The sequence below is a fragment of the Sitophilus oryzae genome, unplaced genomic scaffold (genome assembly GCF_002938485.1).
Source record: "Sitophilus oryzae breed Bouriz unplaced genomic scaffold, Soryzae_2.0 scaffold_1396_pilon_pilon, whole genome shotgun sequence".
Lineage (NCBI taxonomy): Eukaryota > Metazoa > Arthropoda > Insecta > Coleoptera > Curculionidae > Sitophilus > Sitophilus oryzae.
The window spans coordinates 280,854-300,755 of NW_022146055.1; the positions used below are offsets into that span (position 1 = coordinate 280,854).

The 19,902-nt window shown below is 32.3% G+C and overlaps 1 protein-coding gene across 1 annotated transcript in view; it reads left to right on the plus strand.

Annotated features, from left to right (window-relative positions):
- Positions 1-19,902, plus strand: part of LOC115875801 (Down syndrome cell adhesion molecule-like protein 1 homolog) — a 266,822-nt gene that overhangs the window by 83,790 nt on the left and 163,130 nt on the right. Inside the window, exon 2 of the mRNA XM_030891311.1 lies at positions 6,147-6,328. Coding sequence (XP_030747171.1) covers positions 6,147-6,328 — 182 coding nt within the window. The remainder of the gene's footprint in view (positions 1-6,146; positions 6,329-19,902) is intronic.

The following is a 19,902-nucleotide window of genomic DNA, read 5'->3' on the forward strand; positions in this document are numbered from 1 at the left end:
TGTACTCGTCCATTCCAGTGGGACTCGATTCTTCTCGAACGAATGAATCATTGCGGTGTCTATGCGATGTTAAGGTCATCCGAGGGCGGGCCATATTGTGAGGTTAGGTCGAGTCCACACCGGCCCGCAACAGTATATTGATCTCCTGGGGTACGGTACTAAATGGTAGACATTGATTCATCTATCAAAATAAAACAGTTCAAAAATTTTATTTTCTTATAAAATCAGAGCATTTCAGCATCTAAACGTTATTTATGTTAAAGGCTACAAAATATTTTATAAGGTTTGACATTGTCAACGCTTTATGATCATGTATACTATTTTTCATAAGTCCTCAAATTGTGGAAAAAACGACAGGTAACTTTTCAGTCTTTTTCTACACGTTTGGTGTACTCTATAAGTACAAATCTGGTATTAAATTTCTCGTCATCCCTTATAGCAAATGAATAAAAAAACGAAGAGAATCTGGTCTATGCTGATATTTAAACAGTTCCACGCAAGCAAAGTTCAAAGCTGTAAGCCCTAAATACATAAATCCGGATTCCGTACTGGACCCCGAATTACCTACAAACTTTAATTAAAAAACCTATCTTTCTGGGTCTTCTGTCGTAGTTTCCCAGCGTAACTACAAAAGCATTAGCGTAGAACTACCATTATATAACGTTTTTGTGGTTTTTGTTCGGGTAGAGGCGTGGAAAAGCTGAATCAAACTAATTTTCAGCGAATTTTAAGCTTTTTTTGTATTTTTTCGAGAGTAAGTATTAGGGGTTGACTTTTATGTCTATTATTTTATGAAGAGATCTGAAAACGTGAAAAATAATAGTCAAAACAAGCAGTTATTTGATATTTTTGATAACACTGTCGATTTTTGTCAAATTACCGATTTTAATAAAACTACTAGTTCAGTCATTGGGCGAATTAATGATACGCCACTGTTTTATGATAAAATTGAAGAAACTAAACTAAAACTAGTTTTAGTGAACCCTAATCGACATTTGATTTCGGAAAATCGACTATACATAATATATCATATTTTACACAAAATTGTAAAATTTCCAGGGATTTTGTGCCTAAACGGTTGACTTTAGCGAAAATTTTCATAAAACCTTTTCTATAGGAAATTTTATTCTCTTTAATTCTCCTCGTATTTTCGCGAAAAACGCATAGTTTTGGAGATATTCATAAAATACCTATTTTGGGCGCCATCTTGGCAAAATGGCGGCGTCGGCGGCAAGTCTGGAAATGTGCATTTTATGGATTTTAGTTAGGGACCCCAAAACCTATAAACCTGCAAAGTTTCAAAACTTCCGGACTTTTTTCCAAGCAGGCCCCTTTTTTGATCCCCAATGACTGAACTATACTGTTCATCATGATTATTGTTAGTTCCCAGAGAAGTACGCAGTTAAGAAAATCGTGGGTGTTTGGGAAGGTTCGAAAGAAAACAACTTTGTTTTTGCGACGTTTCGCGACTTTATTGTCGCCTTCTTCAGGCACCAAAACATATATTAGTCCATATGCTTACAAACATTCATGGCGATTCCAACCGCCAACACTAATACACATACAGACGAAAGAACAGAAACTTGTATTTTTTTAAACGTGTATTTTTTTTCCCGATGTAACCCATGCTAAGTTTATGTCGTACGAGATAGTACGAGATAGTTGTTTCCTTTCGAGCCTTCCCAAACACCCACGATTTTTTTTCCGCCTACTGTTCATCATCATCATCATTATCAGCTTATTCAACCATTTCCAATTATGGTGTAGCCCCCTCACATGTTTAGATACTCTCTTTGTAGTTGGACCCTTTGTTGTCTATTGTTGGCTATGCGGGCTCAAGTTATCCCTGCTAATTTTCTAATTTTCTAATATTATGGCCCCATCTCAGGCTTGGTCTTCCTCTAGGTCTCTTAATTCCTCGTGAGTACCATGCTGTAATTTTTGTGGTATATCTGTTGCCCGTCCTTCTTGCCAGGTGGCACTTGGGAGATTTGATTCTATGGAGAACATCTATTACCTGGGCCTATTGTCGTATCCACTCTATTTTTTACGGTTTTTCTTGGTTATTTCCAACATATTTCCTCCCATTGAGCGTTGTGCGACCTGCAGTTTTCTTATAATGTCCGTTTTAAGAGTCTATGTTTCACATGCATAGATCATGGCTGGTAGTACACATTGGTCGAATGTTTTCTTCTTTAGATAAAATGGCATTCTAGATTTGAATATGATTGAGATTCTTCCATAAGTACTCCATGCTAACTTAATTCTTCGGTTGATTTTTGGTAGAAGAAATCCCGAGATGTGTATTAGTTGTCCCAAATATATGTATTCTTCTACTATTTCCAGTTTTGTGTTATTTATTAGAATAAACCAAAGAGGCACCTCAAAGATCCATTTTTCTTAAATGAATCTTTTCTGTCTACTAGATCGTTGTACATTACTTTATTTTTGAAACAAAATTTATTGACTTATTGATTAAGAAAATGTAGGCCGATTTAGACTTAATTGCTATACAGATTTAAGCAGACACATCTAACGATAAATACAGTTAGAAAATATACAGGGTTGTTCACCACATACGACACGGAGTATTGTAGCTAAATGATTAGATTTTTACAAATTGTAAGTTTTGGGTTCGTTGAAGGACTATTAGAGCTACAATTTAAAAATATTTTTACAAGATACAGAGTGTTCCAAATAAATAAAAAATATCAAAGTTGTATTTTTTTTAATAGAACACCCTGTATATTATTACATTTTTAGTTTCTACGATTAAAATAAAGGTAAATTTGATTAAGGTTTATTACACTTAAACCTTACCGTTTTTGAAATATTTTCAATTTTGTGAAATTGCAGTAAAAATTTTAAGTTTTCATTTCTCCAAGGGTATCAAAGTTTTTAATACTAGATATTTACTGAAGTCTATTTACTGATCAGTTATTGTGTTGCAATAACAAAAACAATACTACCTCATACAGAGTGTCTAAAAATTTATTTTAAATTATTTCTAGCTTTAAACGGCAATATCTTGTTTAATTTAAATAGAACGCCCTGTATATTTTAGGGGAATCAGATGCACAATTTAATTGTCTATCAAATTGTATTATACCACATTTTACCTATCCCTTCAAGTTTTCGTAGAAAATGCATTTTCTTATAATTTAGACCTCATTTATCAATATACCCATGGAATATTGACATTTTAGGTTGTAATAATATAATATGTTAATATAAAATGTAATATATCGTTTTTAGCAAAATGATAATATTACTAGCCCATTTGTATGCAAAAAGAAAACTATTTAAATCTTTATAAAAAAGTATACCATTAATTAAATATACCACCTTTATTTCCGCCAAAATACTAATTAATTACATACTTAATTATGTTCGTTAATAAATTATTCTAAATAAATGTGGATTTGAATCAGAAATCAATAAAATAATAAGTTATGAAAATGAATGTCTCTGTCGTTATAAATAAGCATTTGTCAAAAAATGAAATATCATTTTCAAGGTGTTACTTTTTACCACACTCTTTAATACACATACAAAATTCAGTTTTTTAGTATTTGGAGCAATTATTATTAACAACGCAAACAGTCAATTAATGTAGTTTGAATACTGGAATCATATTAATTGTTCCTCTTTAACAAATATTTAAACAGCTTTTTTTATAGTTCAATGAAATCCACAACTATTTCGATAATATTAGTATCTGTACTCTAAAAATTTGGTACATCTTTAAAAATAATCTAAAATGTAAGTATTCCATGGGTATATTGATAAATGAGTTCTAAATTACAAGAAAATGCATTTTATACGGAAACTTGAAGAGATAAGTAAAAAATGGTATAATACAATTTGATAGATAATTAAATTGTGCATCTGATTCTCATAAAATATACATGATGTTCTATGTAAATTAATTAAGTTATTGCCGTTTAAAGCTAGTAATTATTTAAAATAAAATTTTAGACACTCTGTATAAGGTAGTATAATTTTTATTATTGCAACACAATAAGTGATAGTGATGGGTTGTTATTTAACTATCTGTTATTTTATAACAATTATTTAGAAATAACATAACGCAACCGTTACTACTTCAAAAAAATAACAGATATAAAATAACGACACGTAGAGATCGGCCGCTCGTGAAACGAAAAACGAAGTCGGCGCTCTGCACCGCCCCGAAATTCTATGCTGCTCGAAGCAATTCCAAAAAACAACTAGTATGGATGGAAAACCTGTTATTTCGTCAACCATCGATACAGGCGGCGAGACAACGGACAACGGAGTGGGGAATGCGCTACGGCGAACGTAGCTGCTTCGGTCGATCCCGTCGACGGTCGTATTGCGCTTATAACAGCTTAAAAATAATAGGATATAAAAGAAGCAGGTTTTTTGAAACAGTTGCGGGCATAACGCCTGGCGGTCGAGATAACAGGAGTGGGAAAGGAAGGCTGCTGCATCGGTCGATTGTCGATGGAAGTTCGAAACAGGTTGGAGAATAACGCATCAGTTGTTTTAGATATATTGTTTTTCAACCTGTTACGAGCATAACGGGCGGAGGTCGAGATATTATGGCGCTGTATGTTTCAGTACGTTATTAAGTTTCAATATTTAGGTATTTATTTATTCTGAAAAATTTTCAGAATAATATTTTAAGATTTTTTAAAAATGTATACAGGGTGTTTTGAAAAATCTGGTCATTGATTAATCACGATCCTGCTTAAAGCCCTTGACGTAAAAAGCTGATTTTTGGAAAACGGATTGACTTTAGGGTGTAGAGGTTCGATAAGAAGGGATTTTTCGAAACTCGAATTCAAAGGGGGTGAAACCACCCTCAAATATTAGAATATTTTTTATTTAAAAACCGGTGAGTTTTCCGGAAAAACTCTTAAACACGTATATTTTATTTCGTTGTTTTACATATTTTAAGATTTTTTAAAAATATATACAGGGTGTTTCATAAAATGTGACCATTGAGTAATCACGATTCTGCTTAAACTGCTTGACGTTTAAAGCTGATTTTTGGCAAACGGATTGACTGTGGGGTTGAGGTTCGATAAGGAGGGGTTTCTCGAATCTTAAATTCCAAGAGGGTGAAAACGCCCCTCAAATATTACAATATTTGTTATTTAAAAAACGGTTAGTCTTTCGGGAAAACGCTTGGACACGCATAATTTATTTTGTTTTTTTACATATTTTGAAATTTTTTAAAAAATAATACAGGGTGTTCCAAAAAGTTGAGTAATTGATTAACCACGATTCTGCTTAAACTGCTCGACGTTTAAAGCTTATTTTTGGCAAATGTGAGAAAATTTTATCCAGTTTGTATGTCAATAGAAATTCTTGCTTTGCTTTATCATCACCATTACAAATTATTAATTCGACGCGAACGAAGTCGCGGGTACCGCTAGTTTAAGTGTAAAATTAATTCGAACTCTAGTGTATAGTTGGTTTACTTATGAAGAATATACTACACATTTTCTTATATTGCTATTTTTTGACCACAAATGGTAAAATTATAACTAAGAGCTTCTTGCCCGTCAAGTGAGATGCACCCTGTACACTGCTACGCAATTCAGGATCTACGCGGATCGAGGGGCAAGGCGTAGGTAGATCGGAATGTATAGGTATAGACGAGTGGCGGAATTTTGGCTTTTTTATATCGCAATTTGTAAACAGCGCTTATTTGTAAACAACGACCGTTTTTAGAGAGGTATTTTAGATAACAATCGATATTTAGAAATTTTTAGACACCCTGGAAATACTACCACCGAGCATATCATTGTAGCAACTTGTAACTGCATTAATACGCCTGGCGGCGACCGCTTCATACTCTTTCAGATATTTAGCAATAAAATAAAGAAACCTGTTATTTTTAAGCTGTTATTTTAAGCTGTTTTTTATAAATAACTATAACAGTTTCAACTGTTATCTAAAAATAACAGTTTTGCCCATCACTAATTGTAGCTCTAATAATCCTTCTTACAATTTGTAAAAATCTAATCGTTTAGCTACAATACTCCGTGTCGTATGTGGTGAACAACCCTGTATTCTTATCGTTGTTAATTGTTTGATAATACAATTATTAATTTTTCAATATTTATCAGTGTTAAAACTGAACAATTTTTTTGCAGGCTTGAGTCGTGTGAAGCGTCAAGATGATTCTCACTCATACCCAGTGGGCGAGAACGAGATCGAACCTTTAATAATTGACAGGGGACCCTATTTTGACAAGTCGGTGTCCAGAAATGTCACAGCTCTAGTGGGGAAAACAGCCTACTTAGGTTGCAGAGTTAGAAATCTAGGGAATAGAACAGTAAGTAAAATTTACAACATTTTTAGATAAAAGAAACAAGTTTAGATTGAAATGCTCGGCTTGCCGTCAAAACTTATAATTGTTTTGGAGCGCATACATTGTAGGGTGCTGCTATAGCGGTTGCTGAGAACAACCGCAAACAAGAACAGAAGTAACTTGCTCTTGTCAAAGTCAGAATCTTCAAAAATTATAATTTTTTTAAAAATTTAAATCGCTCTCATGGAATAAACACCGAAAGGTGTTTAAAGCGTCCATTTTCAAAGTTATTAGTGCTAATTTGTGACTTTAATTTAAATTTTATTTACTCAAACCCGTGATAATTGTGAAAAAGTGGCATTATAAACTTAATAAGATGTGTGAACTGTGAACTGTGAACTGCAATAACCATCGTGGATCGTAGCATATCGTCGGTTTCCAACTTTGAATAAGAAGACTAAGGAAGGAGCATAATGCTATCCATGTATTCATCCATGGTGGGCGGAAAAAGGACTCTAGGGTGGGGATCTTTGACAGTTCTGTTTGTCGATTCATTTGACACATTTGAATTTGATTTGAAATTTTGTGGATTTGTCAGTCTTTACGGAGCTTATTTTATGTTATTTATTATTTATTCTTTAGATGGAAATTGTGGCAGAACTTAAATTAACAGTGACACTATCGCGATTTATCGAAAAAGACTAAGATTCTAAAATAGTTGGTTGTATAGCGTGCGGTAGATCTCGGCAAAAATCGAGTAAAATAATGGAACAACTTTTCGCTAGTAAGTGACTATATAATATACATACGTGTAGTAAACCGATCATTTATGAAATTCACTTAAATTAACTAATTATATATTTTTTCTTGCATTTTTGCTTTTATTTACTACTTGTCAAAGAATTTAGATACGCCAATTTGACTTTCCTGCTTCAGTAGCGTATCGGATGTTTCTGGTTATAAATAATTATTATAACTTTTCTATTTTTATTAGAATTTTATATTTTTATAACAATTTTAATAACTACCAACATTTATTCACAACGTAAAATAAACTAACAAATTATTGAGTCTACCCCACGTCTACCCTACATCATAGTTTTACATTTTTTAAATAAAATTAGAACAGCACTGATAAATCGGAATTTAAGTTAAGTAAATCGCGGTGGACCTAAGATTTTTGATATGTTCCTTCCTTAGTCTTCTTATTCAAAGGTTTCCAATGTTTCATAGGTATATATATAATTTTCATAGGTATTTCATACATGTCCTTAAATGCAACACACTGTATTTTATTTATAAAAATTAAAAGAAAATAATAATAAATTTGAGTAAATAATATCTGCCGACATAATTCGGAAAAAGCCGAACCGCTCCGAAATTATCAAAAGTTTTGGAGAGCGACCGTTGTAAGAATAGCGCCAAATAGTACGAGCCCTAACAACTATATGTTGGGACAAGGTCTTTTTTGCAATAAAAAATAGTAATTTATTAAAACAACTCAATTTATTTTGTTTATTGTTCTAAATTCAAACATTACAATATGATCTAGACAATTTTACTATATTTTTATAACTTTGCAAACAAATCACTTTTGATAATAGCTTATTTTGCCAAAATCAAGCGAAATTTGCTGACAACTATATATTGGGACAGCACAACATGAAATTTGTTTAATACGGAGTTACATCACCTTTCGCCTTATCAACTGCTTGAACTCTTAATGGCATTGTATTTACCAAAGATTGGCACATTTGAGGAGAAAAATTATCCCAAATTTCCTGCAGTTTCGCCCGCAAATCAAAAATTGTTCGTTGAGGGTGGTTTCTTAAATATTGCTTCATTTTATGCCACACAGTTTCTATAACATTGAGGTCCGGACTACTTGCAGGATGGGATAGAACTTTTATATTATTAACCATTTTTAGTTGATTTTGCACAATGGCACGATGCTCCATCTTGTTGGAAAATATAGTCTTCGTTTGAAAACAATTCTTGAGCACTAGGCAAAAGTGAGGTCTCAAGTATATGTTGATATCTTTGGGCGTTAACAGTGCCATCTATAAATTTAATTTGCCCAAACCTCTTGCTGACATGCAACCCCAAACCATAATCCATTTAGGAAATTTAACAACCCTCTTTAAGCAATCTTTATGAAAGGCTTCTGCTTTATTTCGTATTATTCGTTTTCGATGATCTCCAACGCAAACATCAAATTTAGACTCATCGCTAAATATGACCTTATTCCAATCATTTTGTGTCCACAATAATTTAGATTTTGCCCAATTGTAGCGATTTTTCTTTTGAATTTCTGTCAATAGCGGTTTTTCTTTGGACTAAATAAGAATTTGTATCAATAATCTTCAGGTAATTGATTATCCACACAAAATAAAGTTTACCTTGTAAAACCCCAGACCGCATTTATGGATATATTTTCGGCAACATTCTCTTGATGCATTTAAACCAGTTACAGTATTCCATTTAACTGTTACTTCGCGAAGAATACTTCTTCTCGCAGACTTGCAAATTTTTACTAAATTTCGTAAAACTCTTTGAGATATAACTTTTGGCCTTCCCGAACTTTTACCTCTAACGTCTACATTGTCATATTCGCCGTATTTTTTTATTATATTAAAGACCGTGGTTTTTCGAATACTTAAATCATCAGAAATTTTTCGAATTGTTTTTCCCGTACTGTATTGACGAATGATAATTTCGCGTAGTTTTTGATTTTTAACCTTTTCCACTGACCATTACTTTGAATTAAATAATTAACAAAATTGAAAATTAAAAAAATTAAAATTACTTACAGGAAATCTCACTACTCAAAGTATCGAGTCACTTACAAGCTGTCAATGCTGAAGTAAACAGTTTGCGACATTTGTGAAGTTTATAGCAAAGCCGCCTATGATGATATTAATTATTTAAAAATACTTGTCCTAACATTTAGTTGTCAGAAAATTTGTCCTTTTATGAACAAAATTCGCTACTGTAAACATGGATTGATTTACAAATTCATAATGATGTTTATATTTAAAAAATTAAACATATATTTTTCAGTCATTTTGAAAAACCAGGGCAATAATTCCAAAATATTACCTTGTCCCAACATATAGTTTTTAGAGCTCGTATTTACATTGTCTTTATGGGCACTTTCCAATCTAAACTTGTTTCTTTTATCTATGCATTTTTTAAACAAATAATACTTAGAAACATTCTTTTTTAAAAGAGAAAAGTTTAATATCCTTTTAATCCTTTCGTCGAATATTCTTTCAAAATTTCTTTCCTTTTAATTAATTTAAAATTATAAACCTACAGCTTTTAAAATTTACATTAGATTGGTCTGAAATAGTTTTTCTAACCATTTCCTATCCTTAAAAACAGTATGCTTAAGCTTAGTGGTTAATTAATTTTTGTGTTCTAATTCGAAAAATAAATTTCACAGAGACCTTTTGCTAATATTACTGAAATGAAGGAGGAAAAGCACACAAAAATTAAATTTCCACTTGTTTTCATTGCCTCGGTGAAAAGGAAAGAAGTAAAATTATGTTTGAGGATTTGTGGTATTATTATCACAGTAATATGTTTATTGAGGGTCGCTGATATGTATGGAAATGGTCGATTATTGGGCAAAGTATACGAGGTCCCGCAAAAAGTTAAAGGCAAACGTTATAGGGGTTTTTAAATGCCTAACATCTTGTAATAAATTTAAGTATACAGAGTCGGTCATAAAGATTCATTTAAAAAAAATGAATCTTTGAGGTCTTTGATCTCTGTATATTATTGGGTATTTCAATTCTTCCTTTAATTATAAGCAAAAATTGTAATACACATAATGTACTTAAATCCAACCGTTTCCGAGGTATCGACTGGGTTCAGGGGAACATCTCTCGAATGGTTTAAGTCGTATCTGAGCAACAGAAGTCAACTTGTGTGGGTGGATACCACGTTGTCTTCTAGCAAGCCAATAGAATGTGGAGTACCACAAGGCTCAGTACTAAGCCCTATTTTGTTTCTTCTTTTTATTAACGACATTGCTAACATAAACATCAGTGGCAAAATATGTCTTTTTGCGGACGACACTAGCTTCGTTGGAGCAACAACTTTGGCAACAAGGACGTCACGGCACTTCATAGGATTCTATCAAAAGACTTAATCACCATTAAATCTTGGTGCGATTCGAACCTCCCGAGTCTCAACATTTCTAAAACTAAACAACACCGCCATTGACGTCGTAAAATCTGTAAAATTCTTAGGGCTTGTTGTAGAGAATTCTCTGAATTGGGACATACATATCGAAGCTTTGTCAAAAAAATTGAGCTCTGCCTGTTTTGCATTATTATCTGTTTCTAAGGAGCTTAACTTGTCAGTGGCTAGAACTGTTTATTATGCACTTTTTGAGTCGCACCTCAGGTATGCTCTTCCATTCTGGGGTACGTGTTGTGCGACTCAATTTGACCGCATTTTCAAGCTCCAGAAGAGAGCTGTTCGATATTCACTGGGACTAAACAGCAGAATTCATTGCCAGGACTTTTTTAAAAAATTAAAAATATTGACTCTTCCTTCCTTATTTATATTTGAATCCGTTTGCCTAATACGTAAGCATGTATTAGCTTCTCAAGAAAGGCCATCTCACACTTATCCACTCAGGAACGCGGAGCAAGATCTTTATCTACCTACCCCACGCTCAGAGTTAGTTAAAAGTTCAATATTATACAACTCGAAAAAAATGCACAATCACCTGCCATTTGAAATCAAATCCATAACATCATTTTCTTCATTTCGCAAAGCATTGAACTCTTATTTACTAGACAAGGCTTTCTACGCCGTAAATGAATTATATTTTGAAAATCGAATTTGATCTTGTAAACATTGGTCTAATGTTTGCTATTGCTATATTTACTAATGACATCGAAATAAATTTATTTAGAGGTCATTGATATTTACTACAAACTAAATATTTTTGAATATTATTTTTATTCTTTTAATTTTTTTATTTTTTTGTTCTTTGACATTGTAAACATTTATAAATGTTTATTATAAACAATAAGACTGACAATATTATTTGTATAATGTTTTGTATTATCTTTTGTTTGTTTGTTTTTGTACCTTGTTTGTTTATTTTCTTTGTTTAGTTTACCTTTGTCTACAAATTGAAAATTTTTTTGACAATAAAGGCATTTATTTATTTATTTATAACATGTTAAACGAAAATTTTGTAATTTCTAGACTTATATATAATTTCTTTTAATACATCTATATATGCTAACTTGAAAAATAATGTCAAATATTATTTAAGTATCACGGTTTCCGCAGAATGGCATCGGTAAATGAAACCGAATTCCATACATATCAGTGTAGCATATCATTGTACTCAGGAGACAGAGTTCTTTCAAAAACTGAAATAAAAAATGCAGGTCCGTATTTAAAAATATTAAGTTGGTCTCTGTATCTCACAAATTATCAGCTAATTTGAAAATCTAAAAATACTATCAGATAACACTAATAAAGTGGCTATGAGAATGTGCATTAGTTTTTTGATTTTCTAAAAAGTAACGACAGGAAAAAATAAAACTGATTTTTAAAAAAATCAGTTTTTTCAAAAGAATCAGCAATCCTTGAAATTTTAAAAAAAAATTTTGATGGCGTCTTGGTGATTATCCCAAGGCGCAACTTTGCCCCAATTTAACCATGTTCGTATCTAGTACGGTTTCCGAGATACCAATGCTCGTACCTCGAATTTGTAGCACTCCGTAAATTTATAATTAATTTATTTTTTTTTGTTTCCTACAATATTTTGATTAAAAGAAAGTATGTAAAAGTGGGCAACGCTGTGTCGGTCAAGCTTAATCACGTGACTAAAAGTTTATTTGATATGAACTATAAGTATGCCATTATCTACTGGTTTTTTATTTACAAAATTTCTGAAAATATGGAACTAAATATTAATATATTAAAGGAAGAGTTTTTTTCCACATGCTTTTCCGAAAAAACAAGTTTGAAATTCTCGATATCAGTTCAATTCCAACCTTTCCTAACAGATTTGTGGTCAGAAACCTAGCTGATTTAAATAAAACCTTTTATTCAACTGAAAACGTTCCTTGTTCAAGAGCACAAAAAAGTTGCTGACTAGATTCATAAATAATTTATAAGAGCCCGAAAGCAGGCCAGAGGAAGATAATCAGAAAGAATTATGGATTTATAGGTTCAATCTGAAGAGAAGGTAGCAAGGTAGAATGATTAATCTTAGTCGAAGACCTTACTTTATCAAGAAAATATGTAATTGCTTTGTTATATGGCTTAGCTTCTGAACAAATACTGCGCTTCTTTTTAATACACTTTATTCTCTCTTTGTTTTTACCTTCAAAGTTATTTTATAATAGATAACTTTATTCTTGTTGAATTTCGCAATAAAGGGTGGTCCGAATTGTATTCGGGAAACCTATAGGTCGCATATTTTACAGATAAAAATAAGTAAAAAAGTTCGTAAAATACTTAGTTTCCGAGATACAGGGTGTAGAAGTTTCAATTTTATTTCGGGTTTTTCCAAATAATTTCTGAAATATAATCGATATTTGGACAAAAATTGGTGTCTGGTAAGACACGAGTAAGTATATTTCGATAATTTCAGAGATATTAATAAATAAATAAAAATTATATATATTTTTAAATTAAGTAATAATACAAGAACTGTCCTGAAATCAAAACTATATCAGATATTTATTTCAGATGGTCTGTACTTCCTTTGCTATAAATATGGAAATCGTAAATCACACAGGATGTTTAAAATTCTACGTCAAACTTTCTAAAATATAAAATAATTCTTTTTCGTTTTTTTTTTTAAATGGAGCACCCTGTATATTATTATTTCAATAGATGGAGAATTAAAAAATGAAGATTTTTTGTATTTAGAGTATTTCAAAATTTTTAACGGTTTCGCAGATATTCCCGGTTCTGTATTTCATATGGCATTTTGCACAGTAAATTTTTATCAAAGCCACCCGTGATTTTTCTCTCGTATTTTATCGTTCAAAGCGCCATAATATGAAATAATACTGCGTGTACTGCGAAAACTATTAATAATTTTGAAATACTTTAAATACAAAAAATGGTGATTTTTTAATTCTCCATCTAATAAAAAAATAACATACAGGGTGTTAGGTTAGATTAGAAAAATTATTTTATATTTTAGAAAGTTTGCCATAGAATTATGAACATCCTGTATGATTTACGATTACCATATATTTATAGTAAGAACAGGCCATCTAAAGTAAATATCTAATTTAGTTTTGATTTCAGAACGGTTCTTGAATTTTCAATATTTTTTTTAAGAAGAGTTGAAAAATATACAGTGTGTCAATTTTAAAACTTCCCACCTTTAATATCTTCCTAGCAGTTAAAAATATGAAAAATCGGAAAGACACGTCACTTTTATTAGTAAGGGGGACACTTTAAATGAATATTTTTGGCCTTTTTCTTTTAACCTCCTAGGAAGGGGAGATGTCACCCTTACAATCTTAAATGGGAATGGGGGTCAAGTGGCACATCGTCTTAAAGGGCGTTTAATTATCTTTTCAGTGGTATCCTACTTTGTTGCTTTTTGTCCAGAGATTTTCTAATAATCGCGTTTCAAAGATGCAGAAACAATTAAACATACCTGCATTGAGATTTTGGTTTTCAGGCTAGTGTTTACACAAAAATTATTGCAGTGGATCTCCTTATAGTATAAATGATTAGATGATTAGGTGGCAACATGGACGTAGCTATTACATTTTTCTAGGGGGTCGAAATTCGAAATACTAATAAACAGTAAACATTATAAACATTAACGTTTCCTTTCTCAAATTCGAATGAGTGGCAACCTCTAATCACTTTCACAAGAGGAATTGGTAACATTCCAGCAGGACGGTGCTCCAGCTCATTATTTTTTTCCGGTCCGACAGTGGTTAAACGAGAGATTTGCAGGTACATGGATTGGCAGAAGGGGACCAATTGAATGGCTTTCAAGATCACTTAAACTTATTTTGGGGGGGGGGGACATCTTAAATCCATTGTTTATAAAACACAATCTACTGATATTGATGATCTTAAAAGGTGAATTACAGCAGAATGCCAGTCAATTCCCGGTGAAATTTTCCCAAATGTTAGGGAGGTGTTTGAAAACAGACTTTATTACTGTTTATGGGAAAAAGGACAACATTTTGAACAACTTATAAGATAGGGCATAAGTGGTGTAACCTAATCTTCTTATCATTTGTACTACAAGGAGATCCATTGCAATAACTTTTGTGTAAACACTAACTTGAAAACCAAAATCTGACACGTTTAATTGTTTCTGCACCTTTGAAACGCGATTATTCGGAAACCTCTGGATAAAAAGCAATAAAGTAGGATACCACTGAAAAGAGAATTAAACGCCTTGAAATTGATTTAAAATGAAATTGAAATTAATTTAAAATGATATGCGACTTGACCCCCATTCCCATTTAAGATTGTAAAGATGACATCTACCCCTCCTAAGGGGCTGAAAAAAAGAGGCCAAAAATATTTATTTTAAGTGTCCCCCTTACAAATAAAATTGACGTGTCTTTCCAATTTTTCATATTTTTAATTGCAATAAGGATATTAAGGGTGGGAAGTTTTAAAATTTACACACTTTTTTGAGCGATCCTATAGAAGTTAAAATATTTTCCGCACTATTGCCGGACCCTGTATGACTCCTACTTGTAGGAGACGCCACCTACATGATTTTTAAAAGTTTTGAAGGGTAATAACGAGGGTAATAACTTCTCGTCCGTACCTGTATAAATCCACCGAGTAAAAAAGTATACATTTCCGTCATTTTTTATGTCAAAAAGGTTGTAAAAATCGCTAGGTCCAACCGTTCTCAAGATATTTAGAATAGAATGGAAATATTCAATACATGTCATTATTGACCAAAAGTAAACATGTTTTGTGGATAGTTATTTGACTGAAATGATAAATTTGGGGACTTTTTATTTTTTTTTTAAATTAATCATATAAATTTTTCTTTGAAAACATTATGATAAAGCAGTTTCTAATAACTAATAACTAATTAGTCAACATCAGAGTCAACATGTTTAATTTATGTCAATGATGACATGTATTGATTATTTCGATTCCAAATATCTCGAGAGCCATTACTCGTAATGTTATTTACCAAGAGATCTTTTTTTTACGTCAAAAATGACATAAATGTATATTCTTTTATTCAGTAGTTTTATACAGTTTTGAACGAAAAGATTCTTCAAACGAGTTAAAACATATGTAGGTGTTGCCTTCTACAAGTAGGAGTCGTATTGACATCAAAATCAAATTTCTAATGTCAAAAAACTCCCAGAAATCAATTTTCATTCAAATATCGACGTTAGTTCAGAAATTATTTCGAAAAAATTGAAATAAAAATGAAACTTCTACACCCTGTATCTCGGAAATGAAGCATTTTTGGACACACGTTTATATGACCTTTTTTACTTATTTTAATTTTGAAAATATGTTTGGTTTTTACGAAGTTTCCCGCATACAATTTGCACCACCCTGTAGAATGAACACGAGTAAGTAAATAATGTGGGTGTATGTTTGGTTGCGCGTCTTTAAATAAATTGTGGGTTTTCATAATATACATGTTTACGAGACACTTTTCCTTTAATATTTATTTTTAATGTAAGATATGTAAGGCTAATCTTCCTTTCCAATTTAATCAACATCTTTAAGAACTTGCAAAACCTCTGACGAGGGGTAGGGGACTCAAAAAGTCACAATGTTTTTTTACTTTTTTTGAGTCCTCTACCCCTCGTCAGAGGTTTTACATTGATATGTACTCACACTGGGTTGGAGAACGTTTAGTTTTTAAGAACTGTTTTTTCAAATAATTTTATTAATGTTTGTTTTTCAATAATAAAAAGAACAACTTATAATATTTCTTTTGTTCTTTCGAAAAATCTGTACAAAAGATTTCTGGCTCTATTCTCCAATCCAAGTCCAGATTTGTTAGCCTTTTATTTATCGGGAAAACTTCAACTTAGGAAAACTTTAAATTTTGCTTCTGGGAATTAGAGATATTTGAGTCGAAAAAAGATCTTTAATCCTAGATTGCAATCCCCGGAAAAGATCCAGGAAATCTAGCGAGAAAGTCGGGAAAACATGAAAAATATAGGTCTTATTTACGATCAAAAATAGGTTATGGCAGTTGAGGGGGTGGGCAGAGGGCACGGCAGGGAGTTAAATTGGTTCTAGCGAAAATTGTCACATAAACTTTAAGTCGTAAACATATTTATGTTGATATGTTGAAGGTTTTTTTTTTGGGGGGGGGGGGGGCACAGACAACAAATATAAATAGACCAATCTTGCTATGCAAAACCATATTCCGTAAACATAAAAATTCTTAGGTTGAACATTATTAATTTAAAAAGTTTATTTATAAAGATTATATCGTATGGTAATCGATGATAATTTTAGCAAGGCCAATTTCTAGACACCATTTATTAAAAATTGGCCTAAAACTTGTCAAAAATTAACACTAATTATAGAAAGATTAAAAAAGGACAGAACGTTTCCAGAGAAACAATTCTACTCAAAACAATTATCGCATAATTGAATAAAAATAATTATTACATATTTCCTAGATGAAGCATGCATTTTTCTGCCTTTCTCTTGTGAGTTTTTTTTAGGATAATTAGGGTACGCACTGACATGTAATTTTTAGTCGTCCAATTATTTAGTGGCAAAAGTGAAAACAATACACTCTTATGGAGCCGATCGACCCAATATTTGATTGCATTTCGTAGCCTTAGGCTATACCGGGTGCGTCTCAAAAGTGGCTCACCCCTATAACTTTTTTATTTTTTCAGATAAAAGATTTGGTATATTAGTATATGACATAAATTAGGATTGATTGACGTATTCAATTGTTTTTGGTCGCTTCCGTTTTCACCGGAAATGACTACAACTTTTGATTTTTAAATGACACCGTCGGTATTTTTTTACTTTATTCGATAGAAAATAACGTTCTGAATATAATGACATATCATATGTCAACTTTTGATATTCTCGCTTAATAAAAAATTGTATTTTAAAATTCAATCCATAGTGGCAATCTGGCTATGTTAAAAACATTAATGCTTCATCAAGAAGCTTTGGAAAAATAGATTTGATCGTCTAATGTTTTTAGTATTTTGTCCTGGCCAGTTAGAAAATGCTCAAATAGTATTTTTAATCATATCTCAGTTTTTTCAAATGGAACGAGGGTGGCTCATTAGCATATTTGGAAAATTCATTTTTTTACGAATAATTTGATACCACACACTTGGTATTTCAATCAAATTTTCGTTACGAACCGCAAGTTATAATTTCAAATAAACCATATGCGAAAATGTCAAAAGTTGACATATGATATGTCATTCTAGTCAGAGTGACTTTTTTATCGAATAAAGTAAAAAATACCGGGGATTTTATTTAAAAATCAAAAGTTGTAGTCATTTCCGGCGAAACCGGAAGTGACCGAAAAGAATTGAATACGTCAATCTATCCTAATTTATGTCATATACTAACATACCAAATCTCGTTTATTTTTAACTAAAAAAATAAAAAAGTTATAGGGGTGAGCCACTTTTGAGACGCACCCGGTATACTGACAGGCACAATCTGTAATCGGCCGACTATTTAGTTGCATATTTGTAACCAATATATTCTAATGGAGCCGCGCTGACATGCAATCGAATAGTCGGCCGATCGGCTCCATAATTATGTATTGTTTTCACTTTTGCAACTAAACAGTCAATTACAGGTCAACGCGTAGACTTATTATTAGACGTTTCGAATGTCCCTTCACAGTATCCAAACTATTTAAAACCGTAAGCCAGGGAATTGAAAGTGTTCTCCAGTCGTTTTTATCGATCGTATGGTATATGATTACTATGCAACATGTCCCCCATACCAAGAATTTACAACTTTGAGAAACACCTCACTGTAGTATTGAGCAATAAAAATTTGTCCTCCTACTCTGGATGCCCGCTCACCAAGAGAAAGAAGGCAATGAAAAAGCAAACAATCTAGCTAGAGCGAACACTCCACTAACTGAACCAGAACCGTTCTGCTTTCCAACCGGAAACCAACTTTCAATTCAAACATATTATGTAATTATTTGTTATTTTTCAATGTTAAATAATTAAATAAAGACTAAAAGCGGAACTGAAGAACCTGGAATACTCTATCCGTAACCTGGAATTGGAATCCTCTAACGGGCTAAGCCCCTCGAAGAAATTTCTCAGAACTTACGACCGAGAAAAATCAAATTTTTTCCTTGATTTAAGTAAAAACAATCTTCGGATTGTGACGGGGTTTCTAACGGAACAACTCTCTCCTCAATGAACACCTTAGTAGATTGAAGCTGAGAAACAACGGGGAAGGCAGATTCTCTAGGGAAAGTGGGGAAACACTAGAACACCTTATCACTGAGTGCGCCGAGACGACAACCGTTCGTGCCATAAACTGTGGTACGGCTGATGATAAGATGGAGAGCTGGCCTCTGTGGAGCTGTCTTAGATACTGACTTTTGTTAAATCCCTGAGACTGAATGATGAGTTATAACTCGTTATGACTCAAGAAAGGAAAACATGCAATAGATCTGTAAGGTCGCGGTGATTAACCCCCCTTCTAAACATTCTACGTTCTACATGTCCGAAAGGAAAATGCATTCTTTATAAAAGTTTTTTTTTGTTCTAAAGTGTTTAATCCCGTTTATACTTTTCCAAAATTTCATACGTTTTAGAGAAACATAAAAAATATTAAAATATAGTTGAATTTAAAAGTTTCAAAAATCAAAACGCTTTTATTTTTAGATTTTCATTCACTGATAGATGGTTATTATTAATTTTGAAGTCATATTTTGCTCTTTTAATATGTTAAATAAGCGTAAAGTTTTATTTAGTTTAATAGCCACGGAAAAGACGATTAAAAAAATACATGTTGACTTAATGTCTCCTTTTTATTGCTAAGGCTAATCTGGACGGCGTCTACTTTGTTTACGTAGAATCCGAACCGCGGTTTTCGACTATATCATTGTCAGTGGCCTATCGACTTGGCGAGTGGCTAAATCGTCTTTTAAGGTGCGGGATGACACGGTCAAAGTTACTTGGACCAAGTACACTTGGATACTGCCATATAACTGTACTTATAATAAAGCTGCGCGCGTCTTATCGATTGTTTAATCAAAGTTGGAAGTTTTTTAACATCAAAGTTGCATCAAAGTAAGTGGGCTGTCTTCCAATGTACTTTGATGCTACGAAGTCGTTCAACTCGACTTTATAGGGAGTATAATGGCAGCATCCGGTTAACTTGGTCCAAGTACATTTTGACCGTGTCAACTCGGCTTTACTTACGGGATACCGATCTCATCCGGCCTGGAACCGGTTATATAATATGTATTTAAGTTACTCTTGATAAAGTCCTAACAAGGCGAAACTGAGAGACATATGTAGAGAGGAATCTATACTAAATACCTATTTGAAATATTAAAGACTTATAATTATAAAATGTTTGTATTACATATTTATAAAATGTTTGTAATGATGACAGTA